Genomic DNA, 26,694 nt, shown 5'->3' on the forward strand with positions numbered 1-26,694 from the left:
ATCTGACATTGCACATAAGAGACGTATATCCAATGTGATGTATCGACTTCAAGTGGCTAAGCACGGGCCGATTCTAAAATATTTATATTATTGACAAACTAATTCTTACAACATTGCAATGCAGGTAATAACAGCTATTTAATCAAATTGAATTGCAGCAATTATTTGGACTTGCACCAGATGGAGTGCACTTGTTAGGCCCTGAGAAAGTCTCTTTGCACCACCAAGTACCAGTTTGGGAATCACTGATCCAAAACAACAAAGAAACACACTTATAAAAAAAATTAAAAAAAAAAAAAAGGGCCTAGAGGGAGATGGAAACATAGATAAAAACCAAAGTTTATTTGATTTTGGCATTATGGTCAAAAGATATCACAACAAAATTAAAGATTGACACACACACACACACACGGTACCACGCAGCTCATCTGCCTCGTAACTGTTCGTAACATGCCTTCCCATCACCCGCATCCACCGCGTCGCTGCTCACTCTCACACACATTATACAGACATTTTGTTTCTCTCATTAAACGCACTCTTAATAATACAATTACCTGTAAAACACGCGCTCGTCCTCTTACAAAAGTCACACATTCAAACGCAGGCATGCACACGGTGGGCTCCTGCCTATCTGAGGCTGTTGCTGTTGGGTTGTGATCCAGCGAGGCCGGGGTGGTCGGGACTGTGGCGGTTCTGGAGCGAGAGAGAGAGAGAGAGAGAGAGAGAGCTGTGACACACTGGTTTATATTAAACATGTGCGCCAACACAGCCAACAGAATCTAGAGCCAATAACTCCATCCTAACTCCCACTTCACCACCGTTGGTTTAAAAGTAACGCGTCCTCAGATGAGAAAATAAGAAAATTGCTCAAAGACTTAAACTGGAAAGATGTCTCGTCTTTGGTTAAATATTCTGTATTTGTTGCAAGGTTTTAAATAACAAATGACAAGGAATTTTGGTAAGGTTAAAGTCAGGACAGGTTTCCCCTCTTTGACCATGACCGTAATAATCCGCTGGATATTTTCTTACTTTTTTCTTTTTCTTGTCTTTCTTCTTTTTCTTGCGGTCGGGGTCGTCGTCCCTCTTTTTCTTCTTCTTCTTGGGATCAGAGTCTGATGGAGTTTCTGCGATGTCAACAAGCACGTCAGTGACCCGAAAACACGTTGTACCTCCTGCGCATTTATTCGTGTGAATAGTTTACGTCATACCTTGTGGTAATGGGTCCTGCGGTCGATGGTGTTTGTGCTTGTGTTTGCTCTTCTTCTTTGGCGGCTGTATGTGCATCAGTCTGTACTGTTCAGGGAGCTGAGAAGAACATAAACATGCATGTCAGTACTGCATTGAACACAATTAAGAATTTTAGGACACCCCTCAGTTGCAGGCCAGAATAATCTAATAATTTACAAAAAATACAGTTAATAGCTTAAATAATGAATGCCGGCATGCTGAAAATGACTGCAAGTCTTTGTGCATTGTATTGTATTATATTGTATTGTATCGTATTGTAAGTACCGGTCCTGTGTGTAGTCTGAAGCCTGTGAGCAGAGCGCCAGTCAGTGGGCTGAAGGAGTTACCACACACTGGAGGCTTATCGATCAGAGAGCGCAACGAGCTGCCGTCCTGAGTGCCCGGACAGTCGATCATACCTGCAACACAGAAACAAAAGGACAAGTTGTAGCGGAGGAAGTGACAGAGCGTGCTTGCAATTAAATAAGACGATAAGACATTTCCAGTAGGTGGCGGGCAAATGACATGGAAAAAAAAAAAAAAAGCAGCAGCACGCTAGTGGTTTGGTGCACGGATATCTTTTTCGTTGTTGTATTTTCTGCAGTGTGGAGTTGACAGATCAGATCTGAGCCACGATGGTGGACTCACAAACCATTCAACATGTCACATCTACGTAAATCTCAACAACTACCGGAGATAGGTGTGGTGTGATCTTGGGATAGCGGCTTCATTAGCAAAATTGGGGTTTCTGGCAGAGCTTTAACAAGCACTCTGAAAAGGTAAAAAATAAAGACTACGGTCACACTGTCAGTCCAAATCCTATTTAAGTGCATAATCAATTTGAATCCGATTGTATGCAGCATGTCTGAACAGCCAAAATCGGTTTTGAACCGTATTCGCTTGTGGTTTGAGATACGATACAAAATCTCTATAGATTTGACAACTTTGATCAGGTTTCAGGTGTTTATGTTGCGTCTGTGACTAGTGACACCACAGCTGGTTCGGTGCCCGTCACAGCTGGTCTGTCTCGACCCAACTCTTTGTCCTCTAACTCGGCTCCACAGTGCCAACAAGCACATTTAAATCACTCTCCATTTTGTTTGCCTACGTAAACTACTACTACTTCCAGTTGCGACGTCATTACTATATCAACTGAAAATGAGGATTACAACTCGGGACGGACAGACAGACCGGATCTGATCACTTGGAAAAATATAACGTGGACAGTCAAATCGTTAAGATTGGATTCTGATCCTACCTGCAAAAAAAAAAAAAAAAAAGTGGTACAGTGGAATGAATATAGTGTTGGGCAACATCTAGGGCACTAACTTTACTGTGACATCAATGCATTTAGTCCTGCGGCCTTCATCTGAGAAACCATTTTATCCGTAGGTTTACTTTAAGGGTAGAAGGAGACAACCACACATTTCTGATGACCTCAAGGTCACGAGCCGAAACCATCTTCTCACAATACAGCTCAGTAAAGTGATGATGCAGCCTGGTCACTTTTTTTTTTTGTTTTTTTTTTTGAAAGATTACAACTTCATTCAAAGTGTACCGACCGTATCATGAACACGTGACTGTCAGACCACCTGTGACCCACCTGGTAACTCTGGCAGAAAGTTGCTGAGCTTCTCTTTCACCTTCTTTCCGCAGAATTTGTTGTAGGCGTGCTCCAGGTTGTAGTGCGTGATGAGGTTTGTGTTGCCGGTTAACTCGTTCCCCACTAAACGCACAACTTCATGTTAGAGAAATGCGTGCAAACAACCGTAAATCACGTCAATCTCAACTAATTTAATGCATCATGCAGAATGAGTATCGGTGAGTCCAACCGGACCTGATAGTTACTTCAGAGATGCACATTTCTGTGATTAACGCGGTTACAAAACATTTGCTTTTATTAACACAAGAGCTGGTTAAAGCAGGAAACTCCGTTAGAAATATTGTTGTGTCGCAAACAGCACAAAATAAACAACTAATAACGGTAATTAGCCAACTCTATATTTTAGCCGACACTTATTAGCTAGCATTGTTTACAAACTGCTTAGCAACCTTTGATTGCAGCTAAACTGTTTTTTTGGGGTTTTTTTCCGAATTGAAAAGACAAATTACAAACAGAGCTTTTATAATGTGATATTACCAGGAAGCTCCCGCAGTAAGTAGAAAGGTTCATTCATGGCTCCAGGTTTCCGTAGAGCAGGCCCTTCATCCCCGAGCTGCGGTGGCATCTGCCCCGCCATGGAGACTTGATTTTGCGGCACAGGCGGCGGAGGTTTCCCCGGTCCGAAACCCAGAGACGAAGAGCCGGGCGGTCCCTGAGCTTCGTTTTGCCCAAACAGAGTTGAAAACATTTCCGCCATGTCTATCACGAGTACTACATTTAAATGGAAAGAAAAAGCCGGTTTCTTCTAGCTTATGGCCTTTTATCCGAGAGGAAGTGGATCACCATCAACCCGTTCGTGTCATCTCCTCGAATCTTCACTTCTTTGTGGCATTATTTTTTTTTACGGCCCCTTTTACCGTAATACCGGAAACCAACACGCACAATACCGTAATAACAACAGTATACACTGATAATATCGGAGACATTTTGGATTTCCAGTACTTTCACGTTTATTTTCAGACAGACATATATATTACAAAAAAAAAAAATTAATATGTACAGTTTTTAGTTAAGCGATGGAGTGATTTAGAGATCAAACATCAAACAGATCAGCGGGGCAGAGAGATGATGCCATCCTTTCAAACTCTGTGACTGATGCCTAAAAGTGAGAGAAAAAAACAAGAGCAAAACTGTTAACACACAAGACAAACTACTATGGTATAGCACTATTTATGTTCAAGTGAGCAGACATCTTTTGGCCCCCAGCAATTGGTGTCCTTTTTCAAACTTTAGATATATATATTTATGTCACTTTCAAGTAAAATGCAGATTATAAAAAGTACTATATTAAAAAGTTGGTGCAGAATTAAGAAAATAAAATGATAAAAAGTATAAAAGAGCTTCGGTATATTTCTTTCCAGATATACAGTATGTTTTACATATAAAATCACACTTATTGGAACAAGGAGACTTCAAACTTCTTACACGCATCTACTTTGTGTGTAAAAGCATGCAGAATATAACTTTTTGTGAATATTAACCTCTATGGCTCAAATTTTGCTGGGCTGCCATTATTTCTCTCTCACCTTCCACTCATTGACAGCGGTAGAAATGGAGTGTTCGGTCTGAGCAACACTCTCTCTGCCAGCCTGAACCTGCTGTGCGAGGGCGGCATTCTCTGCCCGAATCTTTTTCAGCTCCAGTCTCATGTAGGTCTCCTGCTTTTGATAGTACGGCATCAAGAAGCTGCAGAAGTCCTGTTCAGGAACCCCACTTGGCCGCCTACAAGAACATTTGAGATGGCAAGGTGTTAAAATGATTTTTATTTTCATCATGTTGCAAAAAGCAAATATTACAGTGGTGATATGCAGAACAGGGAAGAAAGGGGATGGACCTTTAATATAGGTCCAACTGTGAGACACAAAAGCGTAAAATGCACTGTATATAAGTGGTGGGACAATAAGATGCTCCCAGCAACACAACAATGCTGACACTAATTATGATTTATCATTACCAATCAACTGTCCAGAGTTTCCCTGTGTGTCTGTAGCACTGAGTAATATGTAAATATTTAAATAATATGATGTATTGCACTAACAACTGCAAAAAACATAAAATCAATGAAAAGAGAAAAAAAAGCTGGAGAGAATATAAACTATTTGTCTGAATGAGTGTAGGTAATGAAAACATAAGGATGTCAGAGTTTTACCTAGAAACTGAGGGTGTATATGTAATCAAAAGCTGGATATATGACCAATAAATAATTTCAAGAGTGACAGCAGAAGGCGAAGAAGAGTTTTTAATGCTGTTTACTGACCATGCAGGGTCTGTATTGTTCTTGGCAGCACTCTCCAATTTGTCCAGTTCCTTCAGTTTGAACTCTAGTAGGCCTTCTTCAATCAGTCTGCTGATGTCCTCCTTCATATACAAAGAAACGCAGACATTAATATAAACGAGTGAGTATAAAGGCAGGTGGACGAGTGCACACGACACACACAGACTTTAATAATGCAGGTACACATTTTTGTTCTTCAGGATCTTCACCCTCAAAAGTTCTTTGGTTGCTTTGGCTGCATGTTGTGGATCATTGTCCTGCTCCAAAGCAAAATGTTGTAGAATGCTTTTTGATGCTTTCGGCAAATGCTTACAGTGTGGGCAGTACATAACACAAACAAGTTAGAAGACTTCGCATTTGTTTTTGTTTTTTTTATATATAGTATGATAGAAATGTGTGGCACACCTGTACAGTCCTCCGCAGCTCTTCTATGAACTGCTTGTGAATGCTCTCCATCTTCTGAGGGTTCTTCTTACACAGCGGACGAAACATGCTGGCGAATCTGTTAAAACTTTGAGTGAAAGCAGCGTCAACCAAAAGTGCTGCAAAGCTCAGCTTTTCTCAAAATACCAGATCAAATAGAGTTTATTAGTTTTATTATCTTTTCTCAATTAATCTGCTAGTGAAATGATTAGTTGACGACTCTGTAAGTCAGATATAATTAAAGGGTATTTGTTAAGTTGTTTGTCGAGAGAAAATGCCAAAGACTGATTGTTTACAGTCTCTAAAATGCAAAGATGTATTTTTTTAAACAAACATATTCGGGTGTTGCACTGAGCCACCCAGGGTCCTTAAGATGGACATCTTTTTCTATTTTCTGTGATTTTATAGATTAAACAGTGCATTGTTTAAGCGACAAAATAAATGAATGTTTTTTTTTCTCGAGGAAACAAATCAATCTGTAGAGAGCTCAGAAAATAAAATGGAGCAAAAAGGCGTAATTATTATTCTTCCCCAACAAATGACAACATTGGATGTGTTAAACAATAGGGACAGCTTGTCAGCAAAGTCTGCCTATGTGTACTCGCTGTGACATGTGACAGTGCAGTCAAGATTGTCATTTACAAAATGTATGAGATTATGAAGCTCAGCTGTATCGTCTCTCTATAAACTAGGTACACCAGCTCATACGTGTTCAAATCACCGTAGTTTGTGTCTCTTATGAAAACGTTTTAATCATTCTATTGCAGTGGCGGACGAAGTATTCCCATCCTTTACTTCAGGAAATACCAATTATACCAATAGAGTGATTTAAAAATACTTCATTACAAGTAAAAGTCCTGCAAAAAAAAAAAAAAAAAACTCCTTAAGTAAAGTACATAGGAATTAGCAGCAACATGTAGTTAAAGTATCAAAGTAAAAGTATTGGTTTATGTATGATGTATTATCAAAAATGACATCATTAGATTATGAATACTGAAGCATCAGTGTGTGAGAACCATGTTAGTGTTGTAGCTGCTGCAGGTGGAGCTAGTTTAAACTACTTTATATCCAGTTTTATATCCAAAAAAACGTAAATGAATCTGAAGGGTCATCAGATGATTACTGGGAGAGAAAAGAAGAAAAAAACAAAGTTCTGATCCACAAATCTGTTTTCAGGTTGTTGTTTTTTTTCCCTCTAATCTTGGATTTTTGGTGAGATATTGGATCATTTGAACATTTAATGAAATGAAACCACACGACAAGTTTAAGGGGAAAATCTGGGTTTGGTGGTGCTTTTAACAACTCATATCTGAAATGTGACCCTGACTCCACATTGCTTTGGTGTCAGAAGACAAAATGTTTGGAAACCACTGGTTTAACCTTGAACAATGTTTGTATATTTGTTAGTTTGTTTATTGTTTAATCTTAAACAATGTTGGTTGGTTAGGTTGTTTGTTTGTTAAGATCCCCATCACAGTTCTTCCAGAGGTGCTCATAATTTACATAGTGACAATACAAATGAGAGAATCTTACAACTCATACTAATAAACAACATATCATTATACACGTCTGAATAAAGCAGTAAACAATTGAATTGAATCTACGATCAAATAGATAATTATCATCAGCATGCCCATGAAACCCTGCCACACTGAAGTGCTATTTAATTACTCAACTATCTTCTTAAATTGTGTCCTTTTAGCGTTTTTTTTTAAAGCGTATATATATATATATATAATGTTCTTGTGTAATATGAGGGGGAAGTGAATTCCAGTCTTTCATAGCTCTATATTACTGCACGTTGAACTGATGTAGTCTGGGATTTTGGTGAAGTAAAACAACCTATAGTCGCATATGGGTCATTGCGTCAAATCTTCATCTGAAATTTAGCCAAAGCTGTTAAATAAATGTAGTAGGGGGAGAAAGAACAACGTGTCTACCTCAAATGTAGTGGAGTCAGCGAAAGGGTAAAGTAGCATCAAATGGAAATACTCAAGTCAAGTACAAATGCCTCTACATTGTACTCGAGTACAATACTTGAGTAAACGTACTTAGTTACTTTCCACTACTGTAGATACGTAATTTACACTAATAATGCTCAAAAACACCAGCACGGAAGACATTGACGGCTGTTTCAAACACAAACACAAACACCGTGTCACCTGGCGTGTTCCATGAACTTGTTCAGGCTCTTCTGCATCACTTTGTCGAACAGTTTCAGGCGGTCGTACCGAGCCTCGGTCTCACTGGACGTGTTATTAGCCGCTCCGGGGTTCGACATTTGTGCGGAAACCTCTCCCGTAGCATGATCAGTCCGGTTTTCATCGGAGTCTTCACCGCATATGTTATTTGTCGTCTCCTTTTGCGTTGTTTCTGTACTTTCCTCCATTTTCAGCTTCCCCTCTGTTTACGTTTTGCAGTACCCGCCAAATCTACGGCAAGCCGCTGCACCCAGAAACCACAGGAGTCGATTGCTTTTTGCGCATGCGCGGTTCGAACGAGCCGCTCCGTTATACGCTCCAGCTGTCACTTCTCTTCCGACACCGGGTCGCGGTGGGTTGTCGTCTCCGCCGACATGGGTTTAATCACAGGAGTCTGTACCTTCTTGTACCACCTGCCTCAGATTTACAAATGGCTGCTGAAACCGTATTATATCACCTCGGTCCTCATGACCGTTGCCTTCCTGTTGGTGCGGAAGGCTCCCGGTCTGTGCGAGCACCTGGCGACCGAGCGAGAGGACGGCAACTCCTGCGACTTTGACTGGGTGAGCAGCATGGCGGGGGTCGGGTTGCGGTGCTGCCTGCGGCTAAATATGGTGGCCGTTACTCAGCAGCTGGAAAAATGACTTGGCTTCACTTTACTCAGAAAGTTGTCTCATGGCTTTGTACCTTTTGTTTTTCAGAGAGAACTGGAGATTCTCATGTTTCTCAGTGCAATAGTGATGATGAAGAACAGAAGAGCCAGTAAGTACGACCCCCCCCCCCACACACACACACACACACATACACACATTTGTTTATGTGTAAACCAGCTGATGTATGTTTACACTACACAGTCACATCATAAAAACTGGCCTACAGCATGCACCAAGGCTGATGCACCAAGCCTCTTTGTGCACTCAATATTTCCTGGTTACCACCATCAAATATTTACCAAATTCAAACCATTGACAGATAAAGCATAACATATTGTACAAAAGTTCAGCAGTAAATCTTCTTTTCATAAGGATTACATTGTTAATTTTGTTTTATTCAATCTGATTGAGAGAGGTGTGGATTCATTTTAATTGTCATATCGGAGACTGTTGAAGTGCCGTTGAACTATGCTGGGAGGTGTTCCTGATTACAAATTACAGTACCCAAACAGACCATTAAAATTAATCCACACTGCTTTCAATCAGACTGAATAACAACTGAACACTGAAATACATATGAAGGCAGGATTTACTGCTGTACTAAAGTTTATGCTTCACCTGTCAGTGATTTCGATGTTGTGGCAGATCAGTGTGTGTCTGGATATATTTCCAAAACAGTGATGTCAAAATGCGCTTGTGCCGAGCTGAAGTCTCACATCAGCTGTCACAACAACTGCTTGCTATATGAAGCGAGTACATGTGCATACCAGAGGATCACTGGTACCATCGAATGTGGATGAATATGATGTCTTTATATTTGTCAAGTCTTTATATTTCAAGAATTGCCTATGTTTTGTCACTATTGAATTTCCCTGCTATCAGGAGTTTAAGTTGTATGGCATGTAGTCGGCCTAATGCCCTATTTTGTGATGGTAATGAAAGCAAAATCGAATGCATGGATTGGCACCGGGATTTAGATCCACTCGAAAATGCAATGGTTTCTTCCTTGGCCGATGCTTCACCCCTCCACAAAGTTTCATTAAAATCCGGCTGGTGGTCTTTCTGTTGCCCCGCTGACAAACAAACAACACTGAAAACATACCCTCGTTGGTGGAGGTAAGAAGGACACTGGGTATGTGTCTTTTATAGCGAGTAACTGTTAAACTTTAACCAAACAGATTAGATGTGCAACTGATGTGTAAACTATAACCAGTTAAGAAGCCCCGCACTGAGCCACATCCAGGAAGCGCTTCACTGTGTGATGTGTAAACATTACAGGCAGTTGCAGTGTAATCTCACCTTCTCCTGACCTTGGTCAACAATGTGGAGGGTTTTACTTGACTTCATTCCTTCTTTTTCTCTCTCTCTCTCTCTCTCTCTCAGTCACACTGGAGCAGCACATTGGCAACCTGTTCCTGTTCAGTAAAGTGGCCAACGTCATCCTCTTCTTCAGGCTGGACATCCGGTTCGGCATCCTCTACCTTACGCTGTGTGTCGGTAAGTGGCCTTGCAAGCCTCATCACAAATAACTGCCCCACTCACGAGTAAATTTGACTTACGGGCATTGATATTTATGAAAAAACATTAGAGTAGTGTCCGTTACAAGCCGCAAGGGTACCAGCCCGTCGCCTCCACCTCAATGGGGTGCAATTAACATTTGTCTTTTGCAGAGCGCCCCTAAGGACACTGTTGAGAGCACGTAAATGGAGATGAATCCTGAACACATTTGATCTCGTAGTCAATTGTTGTATTACTAGATGACTTGCCCGTCAACTTCCATTTCCCCCAATCACAACAAAATAACCCTTGAAGTGTTTAATTCCCTCTTTGGGGTGGTTGAGCATGTGTGGAGCCAGCGAGGCGTTCTGGACTCATTTACAGGTACATCAGCGCTGAGAAAGCAGCCTCACATAGACAGGATGATGCAAATAGACGAAGGATTTTGTTTTAATGCGACACCACTTAGTCCTCGGTATTCGCCTCGAACTAATTTCCAAAATGCAGCCAGTGTCTTCTCCCTGAACCAATGCGTCAGAGCCACATCATTTGCAGATTCAGTCACTCACTCCTCCTGTGCAGTTGGTGTTCCTGCCACCGTTGACATAATAATGATACTCATCAACTCTCAAGAGCTCTTTGACTGATGTAAGCCCTCACAACAACATGCAAGTTAGCTTTGGACACATTGTTCTCCATCTGAAAGTCAGTCCGTGGGAAAGCACCTAGGTTGTTGCCGTCAGCTGAAAACATCAGGTCAACTCATTTATCATCAGATAAATTTGCAGCTATCACTTTTTTTTTTTTTCCCAAAAGAAAAAGCCTTGCATACTTTCACACAAACTCACAAACTGAACTTCCTCTGGAAAGCCACTGGACCTCATTACGGTAGAGTACAAAGTGGTGCTCTTCATTTCCACCATATTACTGTCGTCATTTTTTTTTTTTTTTTTTGCTTCTGTCTCTGCTGGCTGCTGTTTTTTTTTTTTTTTTTTTAGTGTCAGCATGTTTCTTACTCCCACGGATCAGAAATAGCCCCATGTCTCTGTAGTGCAGCTGCACCTTTAAAGCAACTGCAATCAGCAGTCTCGGGAGCGTTTTTATCAAGTGGCCTACAGGTGGCGCCATTGTGCAAGTATTTTAGACACACATTTCAAACATTTCCGAATACCTCCTCCGTGAGGTTATGAAATCTCTGGCTTAAGCAATACGCAAACTCAAATATGAGGCAGGGGATACGTGAACATACAATATCAGCAAATGAGTTGTTGTTTTCATCAGGGCGTCTTGAACATCATGCAGTCCTGATTCCAGTGTGGTGCCTAACATCCTAACTTCAAACGAAGCTTTGAAGGCTTTTCTGTATATTTAGCCTCAATATAGATTTTCAGCTAAAGAAACTGTAAAACTTTAGCAGTTGTTTTCATTCTATTTAATGTAAACTTATCAGCCTGTTTATCTGTTTTTTTTGTCTCCAGCATTTGTCTTGACCTGTAAGCCACCTCTCTACATGGGCCCAGAGTACATCAAGTACTTCAGTGACAAGACCATAGATGTGAGTCGTTCGTGATGTCAGAAGACTGTTTGGATGTACAGAAGTACCATCTGGCCTCTGATGTGTTAAATATAAGCAGAGCAGGCGGGAGTTAGTCACTTTCAGCTCAGTTTGCAGGAGCTGTTGTTTCACCTGGAAGTTTCAGGGGTGATTGAATACTGATATGTAATATAATAAGAAATTGAAATGATCTCAAATTGAACCAAGCATAGTTTTATTGTTTTGTTTCAACCGTGTACATCAAACAGAGAAGGCCTATTATACTAGAAGTACTCCGATTAATGTCATATTAACTGAATGTCAGACGGACATATAGTCAACCTTCCTAACTGATGGTGTAGGAAGCTATGTAGGACAGAGATCGCCACCCGAGTCGTCTGTTCTAATCTCATATTGTGTTGTTGGGAGTCGTCAGGAGGAGCTGCAGAAGGACAGTCGTGTCACCTGGATCGTCGAATTCTACGCCAACTGGTCCTCTGACTGCCAGTCCTTCGCTCCCGTTTTCGCCGACCTCTCTCTCAAGTAAGAAACAATCATACGCTCTTTTCGGTTCTCACACTCCCAGCAGTCAAGACAGATAGCCAGGTAGTTATGATTGGCTGAGCTGCACAATACACATTTTGACTATAAACCTACAATTCACCAGTCACAGCTGTACTGGTAAGCAACCATGAAGTCTGATATTACATAGAAACTACAGTAAAGTTCATGAACATGCACAGTATTCATAATCAATTCATAATTCTAAATTTAAAATATAAGATTTTATTGAATATACTGAGTACACGTTCAGAGTTTCATACTAGCTGGTCATTCACTGTAAAATCATGATCTTTATAGGGGCGGCACAGTGGTGCAGTGATTAGCTCTGTCACTCCCGCAGCAAGAAGGTTCCGGGTTCGACCTCGGCCGGGGGCCTTTCTGTGTGGAGTTTGCATGTTCTCCCTGTGTCTGCGTGGGTTCTCTCCGGGTACTCCGGCTTCCTCCCATCTTCCAAAGACATGCATGTCAGGTTAACTGCTGATTCTACAAAAAAAAAACTGCCCTTAGGTGTGAATGAGAGCGTGAATGGTCTTTGTTTCCGTCTGTTTATGTGATGGACTGGCGACCTGTCCAGGGTGTACCCTGCCTTTGCCCAAAGTGAGCCGTGACCATGTTCAGGATAAAGCGGGTATACATAATGGATGGATGGTTCATGGTCTTTATTGTCTGTTAGCTGAAATGTAAGACAGTTGAATTTATTTAATACCAGCTGCAGACACTGATGTCTGTCAGTGAGACGGCTGGATTGCAGTTTGGCCTTTTGGCTAAATTGTGTTGTGGATTTTTCCTCTGCGTACTACAGGTACAACTGTGCCGGACTCCGGTTTGGGAAGGTGGACATTGGCCGCTATGGAGAGGTTTCACAGAGGTGAAGTCATTATCTCCACTCTGCCTGTAATTTAGCTTTAATGCCACGAAATTGTTTGTTTATGCTTTCAAGGAAGTCCTTATTTTGACATTCTCTGAACACAGGTTTAACTGTGCCATGAATTCTTTGTTTACAGGTACAGGGTTAGTACTTCTCCTCTGACCAAGCAGCTGCCTTCGCTGTTGCTTTTTCAAGGAGGACAGGAAATTATGAGACGCCCGATGGTGGACAATAAAGGGAGAGCTGTGTCTTGGACCTTTAATGAGGTATGCTTCGACAAACACGAGGAAGTATTGCTTTCTGACACATGTCGACAATCATGCTAACTATGAAGCTTATTCCATCCTTAGGAGAACATCATCCGAGAGTTCAACCTCAACGAGCTCTTCCAAAAATCCAAGAAGCTGAACAAAAGTCGTGATTTGAAGGAAGAGGAGCAGAACGGCACTCAGCCAGAAGAGGGCAGCGATGAGCTCCTTCCTGAAACCAACAACTGGGAGCAGCCCACAGAGAGCAAGAAAGACCAATGAGGCGGAGGGAGTGATTCAGGGAGGGAGCATGCGGGCTTTCCTTTTTGGTTCCCAACATTTTCATGCCTTACATTATTGGAAAAAGTCCAGAATATTATAGACTGACGACAAGAAAATAGGTTCAACCACTTCTAAATATTGTCTCTAGAACAGCTGGACCGCCTTTACCTGGTCTGACTTGGTAAGAAGTAGCCATGCCAGCTCAACCAATGTTTTGGGGACATTTTATGACAGATCTTAAGTTATTTCAGAACAAAATACCTTTTTTGTATTTTTTTTTTTTACTTTCAGTAACATCTCATCACTGCATGTGAACTTTTGCTGCCTGTATTTTGCAAGTGTTTACTTTTGTGTCATGTTTCAAAACCAAAGTAAAGAGTGTATGAAACTGAAAACAAGAATGAGTGCACAGATCAAATTCATGACGCTTTTTTTTTTTTTTTTTTTTTTTTTTTTTTAACAGTTTGACCTTTTATTCTGAGAAGACATCTTTTAAAAAAATTCTTTATAAGGCCATTTTGGAAATGTTTTAATGTACTCGTTACAGATATTTGTGAAACTCGTTCCATTCGTCACAGCCCACCACAGTAATATTTTATCTCGCATAGAAGTGTACTTGCTATACTCATGTAGTTTCAGATTGTTCTGCAGCCACCATCCTTGGCCAGAGCCGGAAGAAAAGTAACATGGGTTCTCTTTTATCTGTGTGACGGCTGCTTGTGCCATTAATGATGCTTCTTTTCTCGTTGCCTCCCACGCATGAAGCGGGTTGACGTTGGACAATAATCTCACAAGAATGCACGTGAGTGAAGCATTCAGCACGACGAACAAAGAAATTCACATGCATACTGAAGACATAGCCTGGTAGGGTTTAAAACTCAGTTGTTTGGGTTGGCCGACGACACTCGTGTGCTTCAATCAAGCATGTACTCGACGTCAAAAGATGTGCCACGATCGGACAGCTTTGAAATTAGACAGCAAACACTGCTGTGGGCCTTGAGAGGAAAAAAAAAAAAATCAAATAAATAAACCCTCTGTAATGCCCAATCCGCAAAGACAAACACGCCTCCCCTTTAAATCTATCCTCTCTCAACATCACAGCGGGTTGAAAAAAGAAATACATAAACTGTACCTTTACAGAAATTGAACAAAACATGAGCAAATCAATCAAAATAATAGAATCTGACTTTTTTCAGATGAGTGTAAAAAATAAAAACAAATAGAAAAAATAAAAACACGCTTGCTTCACTATGAATGGTCTCAAGGCAAAAACAAATCAACAGCCTCCAATTGCAAACCAGTCCCTCTTTAATATATTTAGTGGTGCATTTATAATTTCATTTATAAACTGTTTTTCCATAAAAAATATTTCTACTTCTCTCTCCAAAAGAAAGAAAAAAAAAGAAGCTGAGACTGGTTTGAAATTGTGTCCAGAACTATAAGAGGTTGTTTTGTCTGGTGAAATAAATAAGCCCTTCCCTCGCTGCCCCATTTGGCTGGCCATCCGTTAAAGGTAAAAGGTTGCTAACATCTTGACTGACAAGACAAAACATTACAGAAAAGAAGGAAAAAAAGAACAACAACACCAAAAGACATACAATGGTCTTAAAGCTACAAACAGATTTTGCATAATGTCTATAGCATTAACATTACAAGCGTACATTCCACAAAGATGCTTGTGCTGCAATTGTGACAATTTAAATTTCTTTGTGGCTTTCAAACATTAAGCTCATTTATTCGCCACTTCAGGTGTCCACCAAAAAAACTCATCATTCTCTTTGGACGATGAAAACTCCAGTAAGAGCTCAGGAGTGGCTGATGCAGCCATCAATTATAAACAGGCAACGGATTTGAAATCGCTTTCATGAATAATTACATACAGTACACCCTCATCAATAGTCATCTTCAATACCTGACAATTTGACCCAATAATAATAATCTGTAACATTTTATACATTTATATAAAACAATATTTTAAAAAAAAAGAAAAAAGATTTATAAAACTAAAATGATACTGTGTTTATAGGTCGGACTCTTTCTGCCGTGACTCTCATCAATAAACAGCCTATGTGGTCCGTTCAGACGTTTCTATTGGTCAACAGTCCTGAATCTTCCCTCCTAAAATTTTACGTCCGCTGGATAAAGGCCATCCTTTCCTTAAGTGTCAGACACCGTTGTCAATACTAATGTACCAAAGTAAAATAGCAAATCATTGAAAAGGTATGCGTGTTGTATAGACATATCTGTACCCAGCTGTGACAATATGGTCACATCAGTCTATGGCTCACAAAGTGGCAAATAAACCAGTGTCCCCAGTTTTTCTTTGTTCAAATCTGAAAGGCTGGCAAAGAAGAATGGCCAGTGGCGTTACAAAGATAACAAAGTGAGTACCAGACAGGCCGGCTCCTTTAGTCCTTTGCAGCGGGAAACAGTCATTTCTCAGGAGCCTGCAGTCATGAATAATATCCAGCTCAAGACAAAGTGGAAGTTGTCCAGTGACTTTTCCCCCCCGCTTCCTGTGACTGACCGTAAGGGGTGTTTGTCACTCAAACCGATATCTCGTATGTGGTCCCTCCAACGCCGGTTACCTTCTTCACCCCACCCCCTGGTTTGGATGTGGTGTGATTGGCCAAGGCTGGGCGAGAGGTGGATCTGATTGGACAGCCATACGGAAGGGGAAGGGGGGAGGGGGGGGGCAGATTAGGGATGAGGAGAGAGGAGAAAGGGAGGTGGAGGTGAGTGGTTCTACTTCAAAAATAACAAGCAAACAGAAAATGTTTCTCTATCTAAGATCTCTTAAGGCATTTGGTAGCTATACTTAGTAAGGACAAGGACACAAAAGGCTTACAGGACAGAAGTAAACGGTCACGTGTGCTGGCATGCTTTTAACACAAATCCACACAGTCAAACAACTCAACCAATAAAACGTTCACACACATCCAACTGTTCCACGATACACAAACACAGACTGATTGTAAACAATAGAGGAGGAAAAGGAAAACTCACACAGATCAGGGAAGAAGAGGAGAGCTGACACAAACCGGGAAGGAAGAAGAGGAGGAAAAGGAGAAGGAGGAGGAAGCAGGAGGTGTAGCAGGCTGACAGGTCTGGCGACGGATCACTACTCACTGTGGAGCCTGTTGCCCTCCTCCGACTCCTCCCTCTCCCAGCACGGTGCCTCCTCCTGCAGGCCGAGGCTTGTTCTGAGGCCCTGCCTCCCCGGTGTAAGATAGGGACTTGCCGAGGGAGAGGCCGCGAGGTGGCGGGGAGACAGGGGGCTCCGGTGAGCGAGCCCCGGGGGAAGAGGGTGAGGAGCAAGGGTTACGAGGGGCTCGGGAAGAGAAGTCCTGGTTATGCTGGAGCAAGTGCTGGGAGTCAGGAGGCCCAGAGGAGGAGGGAGGCGGCGGGCTGACAGCACGCAGATAGGCCCTGTGGGGGGAGGAGAAAGTGGCAGAGCCCTGGAGCAGCTGCCCCTCCCTCTGCTGGGCGATCTGAGCTGAGAGGAAGGGCGACGTGTAGCCCTGCAGCGGGGTACTGGGTGACACCACCTCAGGCTGGCCTGTTTTAGTCGCCGAGGGAAACGGAGCGTGAGGCTTCTGTGGCGACAGCTCGTGGGCGGCCGACTCGAACTCTGGGCTCTCGGATGGTGTCAGCAGGCTGTCGTAAGACAGGCTGCCATTCCGAGGCGTCTGATTGGCCAGGCTTTTGTAGCTGGTGTCTGTGGTGCCCTCTGATTGGAGCGTGGCCAGCGGGTTATGTGCAGTGTGTGCTGAGCGCAGGCTGGAGGAGCGTGAGCCGCCAGTGGACAGAACCAGAGAGGATGGGTAGGAGGTGTAGGAGCGCCCAGTCAGGGAGTAACCCGACATGCCCCCCGACACCCCCCCAGCAGTCCCGCCAGGGCCCCCGGGGCCCTCACCCCTCTCCCCTCCCACTCTGCGCACCCCTACACCTCCCCCCACCACTGTGGCCCCGTCAAGGCTGCTCGGCTCCGAGCGGTAGCTCGGCTGTCGGCTGGATTGGAGGATGGAGGAGGATGGAGAGTCAAGACTCTCCCCACGGATCATCTGGGGAGGAGAGACGAGAAACAGACCAAAGGTAGAGAAGGAGAGAAGTGTGTTGAAGGAGAGATGTGTGGTGAAGATGAAAGGGGGAAGAAAGATGAAAATTACCATGTTATCTCGGGGATAGAAAACATGGCACAGGGAACATTGAGGAACAGAAAAAAAAAAAAGAGTGGTGGGGAGAATTGGATGCTTGACCGGTGCTCTACTCCATCATCACACTACTGGACTGGAAACATTGACTGGTTTGAACAAGCACTGACACTGCATGTCAAAGACTGTGTGTCAACACATAAATGGAAATACAAATACGTAAGGACCATGAACTATACATTCCAGTCAATGCAGTCTCAGGGAAAAGGATAGATCCACTCAAACACACAAGAGACAGCCAAGGGGACACACACACACACACACACACACACACACACACACTGACACTTACTGATCAACCGATGGCCACTGAATGATCAATTTAAGGTAAAAACAAAAAAAGAGGGGCATGTATTATCACAAAGGAAATTCCAAGGGGGAGGGCATTAGAGCCACCAGCCCACCTGCAACAGTAAACTACAGGATGCTGTTTGTTGTGCCCTCCTCTTTTAACCACATCTGTCTGTTTCTAAAATAAGCTTGCTAAGTAATAATCGACATGGTAGTGTGCATTTCAAAGAATCTAATCAGATTTGCATGTGCCTTTCATGTGTCTGTGTTTCAAGGCATGTGATTAACTTCCCTCCCAGCCGATTGTCCCTTTAATAAACAGTTCGTGCTGTATCTAATGTTACATAGGTAGTCTGAACCCTGTACCTAAAGGTCTGTACACGTGAAAAGTTGGTATGAACCTTGTTTGGGTGTGTGAGGGCAGTGTGGTTCCTTCCTGGACTGTTGAAGGCTGGTCGGTACTTGTACATTGACGGCGTAGGTGGAGCTTCAGTCAACAAGCTGCTCTCTGGGTGACGAGAGACCAAAAGAGACATTTGAACGAGGTGTGCTTGTGATTAAAAAACAAACATTCTTCTCTTTACCTAAGAGGTAAACACTTGAAGTGCCTGGATTTTACTTTGTGCTCAACACTCAGATGTTGACATATTAGCTGACATGTATTTGTAAGCGTGTCTCACCCTCTGTGTCGGCACGGGGCAGACCGGGGTAACGAAGCTCCGGCTTTGGAGGAGGTGGAGGCTCTGCGTCAGCTGACTGGCTCTCTATCTGATCCAAACTGCTCTTGGACTGGAAAAGACAAACAGAAACGTAAGCAGACGTGCAGTATTAGGGCGTGTTCAGACTGACAGCTTACCTGAATCAAAAATCCATTCATTGACATGACAGATGAGGCTGCCTGACACAGAGGGCTATGTCAAGAAACATCATTACTTCTAGAGGTACAAAGGCCTGTTTTATGAACCGTTCTTGTCGGTTTTGCCATATGATTAATCTTCAAAGTCACTGATGTAGCAAAACATTTGCATTTCCTGTGCCAGAGTTCAGAAAAAAAAAAATCAAGCCACACATTTGTAAATCCTTGTGTTGCTAGTAGTGAACTCCTCTCAAAAAGTCAGTTCAGTTCACCTTGAGATAATTTGTAGAACAGCCACATACATGCAAATCTCCAAAATCCTTGTTTTATTATTTTGTTTCAGGATTTAGGGGGTGTTAGAGAATGTTTCCTTTGGTTAAATAAGGACAAAAGACATGATGGAGGGTTTTTAAATATGAGGAGGAAGAGCAGAAGTGTGCAGTCAGAATTTGTTATTTTATCTCTATTGTCGCTTACAGAATCATAACCGGTGTCAGTTTCCGAGCCAGCAGCTGCAGCACCAACACAAACTATATCAGCTGCCCGTTCACAGATTTTCTGTCTCCATCAATTTGACACCATAATGCCACAGTAAGAAATAACAGACCCTCATATTTTTTAAACTGCCTTTTTTGATCTTCCGTGTTGGTCTGTTAAAAAGAGGACTCATGAAACTCATTGAAAACAGACAAATTCCTATAAACATAGGTAAGATTTTTTTCCACAGTAATAAAGTGTGAAGTCAAACATATAGCACGTACAAGTATTTTCTGAATAGCATTAAAATGCATGAGCATGTCTGTGGACTTCCTAAATCCAGACTTCCCCCTGAGGACTGCCAGTCGTTGTGAGATTCAGTGTCACTCACCCTGGTGCTGTGTCGGTCATTCTGGATGCCGTTGTCCAGGACCTTTGCTTCCAGCTGGGCCTCAGTGAGAGATGGTCTAAGAAATGGTGGCTGTATTTCCATTACCTGCCGGCTCCGCCATCGGCCCAAATATCTGTAACATACGCAAATATGTAAAACCTATGTAAAATAATTTAGGCACTAAACAGAAGGATTAGCAGAATGTTGCTCTATTGACAAACATAATCTTGCGCCACAATCCACTCACACTGAAGGCCTACACTCATATCTTCCATTACGTTAACAGACCAGTGAGGACAATAAAAGAGGAGGGTGGAAAAGTGGAAGGGGAGAGAGAGCCATGGAAAGAAAGAGGCAGTGGAAAAATAATAATTGTAGAGCAGAGTGTTAAAGGAGGGAAGTGAACAGCTGAGTGAAGTGGAGAGAGGATGGCCGACCTGGGCGCCTGGGACCTGCACAGTACATGGGAAATGTTCCTCCAGCAGCCGTTGGTGAAAGGGTTAACGCCTCCCCGAAACTTCCCTGTCACCTGCAGAGGGAACGAGAGGGAGAGAAGACCAATCGTGGTTACCTATACAGACCTTTCAACCCACATGGATACCAATATATACAACAGCATCCATGCATCTTCTTTTCAGGGTCTGATGCATGCATGCAACTCATCTAGGTACCTGTTCATTTGTGGTCCTACCACGGGCCACCAGCACCATGTGGAACCCAGTCAGACCGGCAACTGGGACAAAGAACAGACCAGCCACACACATCACAGCCATACTGGGAGGAAAGAGTCAAGGAGATCAGAGAAAAATAAATACAACAAAATGTCGGTAAAATGGGAAAAGAAAGTCTCATAATGTGTTCTGCATGCTTATGACTGCAGAGCGCCCAGTAAAGGATACGTCACGGCTGCGTGTGGCGTGTCCAGCTGCTGGCGGTGGTGCAGGACATAAACTAAGCCAAAGCCAAATACGTCCATGATGTGGGTGGTGAGAGACAGCAAGAAGAGGAAGAAATAGCGGTAATTCCTCCGACCGATGCAGTTGTTCACCCACGGGCAGTGGTGGTCAAAGTCCTGAGAGAGCAAACGTGGTCAAAGGACACGAGGGTGAGATCACCAGCAACGACATGACGGAGAGGAAAAAAAACAATGAGGAGCAGCAACAAGTGGAATACATAACAATCAGATGTCCACATAGTTTCTACCACCCACACGTGCACATGGAAAACTAAGAATAGGACCGGTCTAGGCTGAGCCGTCACACAGGAGTTTGTAGAAGCTTACTGTGAGTTGCTAATAAAAACTAAAATGACACATAACACGGGTATATGCAATGATGATTTAAATACAGAAACAGTAATACCTAGACAACGGGAAAAAAAATGAGCCAAGATAATTACGCAACATCACCTCATTCCACCCAGTTCTCCCATGTAACCTTCACTTATATTTGTCTGATCCTGTGAAATAAATGAATGTATATTTTGGAGTCTTCCACCAAATTATGTGTGTATATATGTGTGTGTGTGTGTGTGTGTGTGTGTGTGTGTGTGTGTGTGTGTGTGTGTGTGCGTGTGCCTGTGTACCTCCACACAGTTGTCGCAGACTGAGCAGTGCGAGCAGCGCGGCGGCCGGTAGAAGCGGCAGGTGGAGCACCACTTCATGCGCACCTGGATCCCTTTGATCTCCACCGTCTTATAGAGCGGAGCGCGGAAATCATCCTCTTTATCCTCATCCTCCTCCGCTGCAGACAACAGACACGCTCGCATCATAATCACTGATCACACGGTCTTCCTGCATTGTATTATTGTCAGTGATTATTTCAATAAAATTCCAGGGCACTCCTGGTTCTTTTCGGCAAAAGTGCTGAATATTCATTATTACCACGTGTCTCGGGAAAAGACGGCGCACACCAACACTGCTGACGTGTGTTTACCTCGGGGGAAGACTCCAGGGTCCATGAAAGTGGCCATGCAGAAGTTGGCAAGGGTGAAGAGGAAGATCACGGCAATGTAGATGGGAATGACAGAGGAGAAATACTCTGACAACCACGGGCACCTGGACAGTTTTAGAAAGGATGGAAACATTACTTGGTGTCAAGACACGGAGGGAGGAACATTATCATTTAATACTCCACACTCCAGCAGCAACAACAGCTGATAAGCCTTAGTGCAAGACTATTAAACCCCCCACCCCCCAAACAGCTCCATGGAAACAGCTCAGCGGGCAGAAATGGAGGACCGTGATTGTGAATGAGGTGCGATTGTGACTAACTGAAGCTGAAGAGGTCAATTGTGTTCGGTAAACTTTCTCTGAGCACATAAAGGTTGACTAAACAACAAACAACAGCATGCCCTCAAATGAAACATTTTATATCTGGGTATTTACACATGCCTTTGGCAGACCCACACATGCACAAACATCAGCACAGCGACACATCTGTGTAAACACACATTAAGGCCCTTTGGCACTGCGTTTACATTCTGTGCGAGTGTGTTTGCATATATGAGATTGACCAAGAAACACTCACGTGAAGCAGAAGAAGAGGGTTGTGGATCCCACCAGGAACATGGTGGCTGCGGACACCGGGACATATCGGCTGGGTCGAAATGGACGGGGAGGAGCAGAAGCGGAGCTACCTACTCCTCCTCCAACCCCCCCACCACTGAAGCCCGGCATCAGAGACAGATAAACAGAGGGGAGGAAGACAGAGAGAAGACAGAGAGAGAGAGAGAGAGAGGGAGGTAGATATCTGCTGTCTACCTACTGAAAAGGGGTGCTTTGCTGGTCAAAGTGGTGAATATGGTGCTTGTTTGAGAGGAGGGGCCATGACTACAGACAGGAAAAGAAAACCAACACTATGCAAAGCAGCAACTGAAAGAAAACATGAGCAAGTCTCCTGTCCAGACACTAAACGTCTCCCAGCACTGATTTAGTCACGTTATAGCTTGCTGCAAATATTTAATTTGAATGCATAATATTTATAGAGGCTTATAAAAGCTAAACTACACAAGGGCAATGTGATACAAAAATATGTGTAGCTAATTCATAAATATTTCTGTATGGCTTTAATGTATTTGGTGCAACAATATAAATAATTCCGATCTTAAACTGCACCCCGGAACCAGTGCAACGTCAACACCGCTGTGCATATAAAGGACAGACACTCTCACACACCAACAAGACTGGAGCAATTTAGGTTTCTCGCCACTGCTGAAACTCAAGTGTTTACATAATGCTCATCGCTGTGCTTAACTTCTGTTATCCCGCAGAGAAAAAAATTGTGTAGAAAGAAAAGAGCAGAAAATTAAAGAGGTAGTGGGTGGATAGCCAGCAGACTGCTTGGAGAAGCACATGGAGGAGACCAGGCAGAGGATTGAACGCAGCAGCTGCTGATGACTTCTGTGAATCCCGAGAGGGCTTATTTAGGCACTGGGTGGGTGGAAGAAACTGAGGATGGCGGCAGGAGGGACAGTTCCAGCATGTCCAACTAAGTCAGCAGGGGAAAACAACGAAACAAAACTAAATTCACTTTTAAAACAGTTGTGGGGAGCTGCTTAAAATCAAATAAAAGTCCAGCTGGAATTTATTGAGCCGCTAAAAAAAAAAAAAAAAAAAAAAAAAAAAAAAATGTCGAGGCTTGCCTTTGCAAGTAAAATAACTCAAACAACCAAGTCCCCTGGATCTTTTGAGACCCTTGTCTTCAGTCTTTGCGTCAAAATGGGGACAAAATCAACTCATTCCATGAAGACGCCCCGTGTATGTCACCGAGGTGTCACCGCACTTGGCTGGGTCTGGGTGGAGCGTCCTCTCCCACCTCCAAACTCTCTGCAGATAGACCTTCTTTCCCATGTTGCATCTCTTAAAAAAATCCATGTACAGCGTGGCTGTTATGTAGTTTGATTCATTTTAGTCCTTTCTTTTAAATCTTTGGCTCCTGGTTTTCTTTCAACCCCTGGCTCTGTGGAAGCTGCTGGAGGCCCCTGGAAAACATTTTTTTTACTCATTTGTCAATCAGCAAAACGTAGGCAAAAATGTTTGTAAATAATTATAGCCGAAAAGAGTACTTGATAAGACTTATTATGTTTATGATAGTAACTGAAACATCTTTAGGTTTTTGACTGTTGGTCGGATAATAAAACATTTGAAAACGTAATTTTAGCATCTGGCCTTATTTAATAAAGATATTTATTAGCTAATGAATATAAATAGATGTGGGACTCCATATAATGACATCATGGAGAACACAAGTAACTACAATAATACTGCAAAGATTTATAAAAATTGGGGCTATCCATGAGGAAGAACCTGCCGATACACGATGCATACATGATGCAGGGGTTACAATTCAAAATACTGCAATACTATCAGCAAGGTGATGCATTTTAATTTGAATTATTTTAATATAAATTTAGGAAAACTGACATATTATAAAGAACACACCACCACCCGTGCAATAAGAAGAGTGGGATCTGCATTGATCACAGTCCCTGTAACATCCAACATCTTCCCACAAATGTTTGCGCTATCTGAGCAAGGCCTAGGCAACACGGACAATATCAAATACTACGATATTTGTAACCGATTACCTCGATATCGAATATGCAATGATACTGTAGGCATGTTTATCGGTACTTTCACAAAATGTTTGCACAATGAGATTTTTGATAACAAGTCATACGTAATGAGAATAGAAAGACAAACTGTGTACAGGCAAATTGTATAAGAGCTGAAACCGTGTGGTCTGGCATCACATTACTATAATGCAGCCTTCACAACTAGGAAGGGACAACAATTATGCCACATCACAATATTCCAATATCCAAAATCTAAACCGATATGTCACGATACAATTAAATATCGATATATATATATATATATATATATATATATATATATATATATCTCAGCCCTAATCTGAGCAAAGGTATTGCCGCAAAACTTTTACATACAAACTCAACAAAAGTCAACAGCCTTTACGAGAATTGACGCAGTATCACAAAATATAATATTGCAGTAGTCAAGTGAAGATTTTTCTTACATGCCTCATGAAAGTGTCACTTTTGCAGGTACAGTTATTCTCTAAAGTTGATGTCCTCGCTTTGTTCAAGAGGAAAGTTATCCGAGAGAAGCAAATGTTTCACAACAATCAGACTGACTAATAACCAAGTTACACAGTGAGTATGCACTTTTCACCATTACTCAGAGTTGCTCCACAAGACAGCTGCCACCTCCCGTGCCCTCAAGTGGTCAAATGAAACGCCTCGCACTGCTGGAAATTCACAACACCTGAAGAGACAAGGATCTGTGACGAGGCCGGACGCCTTTGACACACACACACACACACACAGATAACTTTTCTCATCTCCAGATGACTAACTGGTCCGTGAACACACGGAAAACGTGTAATCCGACACCTTGGACACACCCCTCTTTTCAACAAACCACCCGAGCTCACAGATACGGAGCTGCTGCCGGAGACGGAGTGTCAGTGTGCGTGTTGTTAATCATCTCATCTGCCCAACAACAAATCCCTACCACCCCCCACCACCACCACCACCGACTATAATGGATGTTAATCCTAAAATCTCCCGTGTCGATGCTGGCGTGTCACCGCGACGATCTGCACCCCCCCCCCCCCCCCCCCCCCCCTCCTCCTCCCCAAGCAAGCTTCATAGTGAAGTCCAGCAAGTTTAATCCACGTTAAAACCTAACCGTGACAGCTGCTTTAGGGTGTCTTGAATAAATCCACACGACTCGATGAACCACCATTTTCATCTTTTGAGCGATGAGACAGACCAACCGTTCAGCAGCAGGCCGGGGCAGCGCTGGGAGTCAGTCAACCACCACGAACCTCATTAAAAGGCTGGTTGTTGTTTTTAAACCAACACACGCTGTGACCACTTTAGTCCCAAGCGTAGTAATCGTAAGAGATTCAAACGTGATCCACACTCGTGATCACTAAGTGAGCTTTTACCCAAAGCTTGGAAAGTTTTTTTTTGCGACACCGCTCGGTCCTTTACCACAGCGACGAGAGTTAGCCGACGTTAGTTACCTGGCTAGCATGGAGGCTTCGCACAGGCGGACTAACGTTCATTGACGACTGACGGGACAGCCGGAGCTTCTTTCAGCTTAACAGTCACCGCGCAGGGCAGGTAAAACGCCCGCCTAATACCGAACATGCGAGCTGTCTTGCCTGTAGGGTGTCGGGTCGTTTCGGTCCTCCTTTGGTTAGCCGCTTAGCAGACCGTTTAGCTCGCCTGCTAGGCCGACATCGGAATCCCGGAACTAGTCTGTCGTCTCTCAGGTGGGATGAGCAGCCAATCAGAGACCGAGGAGGTGTGGCCTCCTGGAACGGTACAAACACTCTGCGTGTTCATTAATGACTGTTCGGGAAAGTAATTGTTGTGAACCGTTACATTTTAAAGTTCAAGTTATAAAACAACACATTTAAAGTCGACATTTCCTCAAATTGAAACTTTTCCACCAATATTGAAGAACATGTCCATGAGGCACAAGACGTTTTCTTTCTTTCTCATTGTCCTTCGTCACAAAAACAAATGTGTGCGATAGACAACAACAACAACAACAACAACAAACAAGGCCAGGGTAAACAATACATCGCAAGGACATTACAGTGGACACGACTATTACATAATAATATTAAAAAAGATACATCATTTTAACATGTCATAAGCCTTCTGGTTTGTAGAGTACCACATTTTTCAGATGTGCTGGTTGCAATCTACACTGAACAAAGATACAACACTTGTTTTCACTCCCAAGTTTTCACGAGTTAAAGTAAAAGATCTTAAACTTTTTTTATGCACACAAAATGTTTATTTCTCGCAAATGTTGCTCGCAAATGTGTTAAAATCTGTTCGTGAGCATTCACCTTTGCTAAAATAATCCATCGATTCAAAAGTGTTGCATTTATATTTTTGTTGAGTGCTTTTCAAAAATTTAATTCACAGAAAAACTATAGGAAGTTCTCCAAGATGCTTGAAAAAAAAAACCTACCACCTTTGTTGG

The 26,694-nt window shown here is 42.8% G+C and overlaps 4 protein-coding genes across 10 annotated transcripts; 1 reads left to right on the plus strand and 3 right to left on the minus strand.

The window, feature by feature from the left end:
* Positions 1–321: 321 nt before the first annotated feature.
* Positions 322–3,722, minus strand: med19a (mediator complex subunit 19a). Its single transcript, XM_069694561.1, has 6 exons — positions 3,368–3,722; positions 2,831–2,953; positions 1,513–1,646; positions 1,209–1,305; positions 1,030–1,124; positions 322–693 (listed from the first exon to the last, which is right to left on the minus strand). The coding sequence occupies exons 1-6, from the start codon at positions 3,585–3,587 to the stop codon at positions 628–630; spliced, it is 735 nt and encodes a 244-aa protein (XP_069550662.1). The 5' UTR covers positions 3,588–3,722; the 3' UTR covers positions 322–627.
* A 165-nt stretch (positions 3,723–3,887) lies between these two features.
* On the minus strand, positions 3,888–8,067 carry pmf1 (polyamine modulated factor 1). Its single transcript, XM_069694573.1, has 5 exons — positions 7,751–8,067; positions 5,571–5,676; positions 5,148–5,248; positions 4,417–4,612; positions 3,888–3,989 (listed from the first exon to the last, which is right to left on the minus strand). The coding sequence occupies exons 1-5, from the start codon at positions 7,975–7,977 to the stop codon at positions 3,924–3,926; spliced, it is 696 nt and encodes a 231-aa protein (XP_069550674.1). The 5' UTR covers positions 7,978–8,067; the 3' UTR covers positions 3,888–3,923.
* A 21-nt stretch (positions 8,068–8,088) lies between these two features.
* tmx2a (thioredoxin-related transmembrane protein 2a) lies at positions 8,089–21,461 on the plus strand. 3 transcript variants are annotated; one of them, XM_069694570.1, is made up of 9 exons: positions 8,089–8,352; positions 8,491–8,551; positions 9,826–9,939; positions 11,418–11,494; positions 11,910–12,016; positions 12,840–12,905; positions 13,042–13,171; positions 13,256–13,436; positions 21,259–21,461. In XM_069694570.1, the coding sequence occupies exons 1-8, from the start codon at positions 8,164–8,166 to the stop codon at positions 13,433–13,435; spliced, it is 924 nt and encodes a 307-aa protein (XP_069550671.1). In that variant the 5' UTR covers positions 8,089–8,163; the 3' UTR covers position 13,436; positions 21,259–21,461. The 3 variants fall into 3 exon arrangements, with proteins under 3 accessions (XP_069550671.1, XP_069550672.1, XP_069550670.1); XM_069694571.1 differs by lacking the exon at positions 21,259–21,461 and adding an exon at positions 20,545–20,601; XM_069694569.1 differs by lacking the exon at positions 21,259–21,461 and having other exon boundaries at positions 13,256–13,836.
* Positions 13,937–25,944, minus strand: zdhhc5b (zinc finger DHHC-type palmitoyltransferase 5b). 5 transcript variants are annotated; one of them, XM_069694565.1, is made up of 12 exons: positions 25,859–25,944; positions 22,193–23,645; positions 21,599–21,720; positions 21,249–21,406; positions 20,564–20,736; positions 20,336–20,438; positions 20,102–20,193; positions 19,665–19,797; positions 18,621–18,729; positions 18,342–18,448; positions 16,565–17,499; positions 13,937–16,087 (listed from the first exon to the last, which is right to left on the minus strand). In XM_069694565.1, exons 2-12 carry the CDS (start codon positions 22,339–22,341, stop codon positions 15,982–15,984), a joined length of 2,187 nt encoding a protein of 728 aa, XP_069550666.1. In that variant the 5' UTR covers positions 22,342–23,645; positions 25,859–25,944; the 3' UTR covers positions 13,937–15,981. The 5 variants fall into 5 exon arrangements, 4 of the variants coding, with proteins under 4 accessions (XP_069550666.1, XP_069550668.1, XP_069550669.1 ...); XM_069694567.1 differs by having other exon boundaries at positions 25,718–25,938; XM_069694568.1 differs by lacking the exon at positions 25,859–25,944 and adding an exon at positions 24,704–25,060.
* Between the last annotated feature and the right edge of the window lie 750 nt (positions 25,945–26,694).

This window comes from Brachyistius frenatus, unplaced genomic scaffold (genome assembly GCF_029030835.1).
Source record: "Brachyistius frenatus isolate BFR_SWC_R1_liver_20210118 unplaced genomic scaffold, ASM2903083v1 Contig_17, whole genome shotgun sequence".
Taxonomy (NCBI): domain Eukaryota; kingdom Metazoa; phylum Chordata; class Actinopteri; family Embiotocidae; genus Brachyistius; species Brachyistius frenatus.

What these genes read in the sequence shown, in the direction of transcription:
- pmf1 (XM_069694573.1), bottom strand. Translation starts at nt 7,977, where the DNA reads ATGGAGGAAAGTACAGAAACAACGCAAAAGGAGACGACAAATAACATA. An exon ending in AAGTTCATGGAACACGCCAG is followed by an intron (nt 5,677 to 7,750) that starts GTGACACGGTGT and finishes TTTCACTCAAAG; the next exon opens with TTTTAACAGATTCGCCAGCA. An exon ending in AGCTGCGGAGGACTGTACAG is followed by an intron (nt 5,249 to 5,570) that starts GTGTGCCACACA and finishes TTGTATATGAAG; the next exon opens with GAGGACATCAGCAGACTGAT.
- tmx2a (XM_069694570.1), top strand. Translation starts at nt 8,164, where the DNA reads ATGGGTTTAATCACAGGAGTCTGTACCTTCTTGTACCACCTGCCTCAG. An exon ending in GATGAAGAACAGAAGAGCCA is followed by an intron (nt 8,552 to 9,825) that starts GTAAGTACGACC and finishes TCTCTCTCTCAG; the next exon opens with TCACACTGGAGCAGCACATT. An exon ending in TTCGCCGACCTCTCTCTCAA is followed by an intron (nt 12,017 to 12,839) that starts GTAAGAAACAAT and finishes TGCGTACTACAG; the next exon opens with GTACAACTGTGCCGGACTCC.
- med19a (XM_069694561.1), bottom strand. Translation starts at nt 3,587, where the DNA reads ATGGCGGAAATGTTTTCAACTCTGTTTGGGCAAAACGAAGCTCAGGGA. An exon ending in CTTTCTGCCAGAGTTACCAG is followed by an intron (nt 1,647 to 2,830) that starts GTGGGTCACAGG and finishes TCTGTGTTGCAG; the next exon opens with GTATGATCGACTGTCCGGGC. An exon ending in AAGACAAGAAAAAGAAAAAA is followed by an intron (nt 694 to 1,029) that starts GTAAGAAAATAT and finishes CTCTCGCTCCAG; the next exon opens with AACCGCCACAGTCCCGACCA.
- zdhhc5b (XM_069694565.1), bottom strand. Translation starts at nt 22,341, where the DNA reads ATGCCGGGCTTCAGTGGTGGGGGGGTTGGAGGAGGAGTAGGTAGCTCC. An exon ending in TGCAGGTCCCAGGCGCCCAG is followed by an intron (nt 19,798 to 20,101) that starts GTCGGCCATCCT and finishes CGTATGTTACAG; the next exon opens with ATATTTGGGCCGATGGCGGA. An exon ending in GCCCCGTGCCGACACAGAGG is followed by an intron (nt 18,449 to 18,620) that starts GTGAGACACGCT and finishes CTCGTCACCCAG; the next exon opens with AGAGCAGCTTGTTGACTGAA.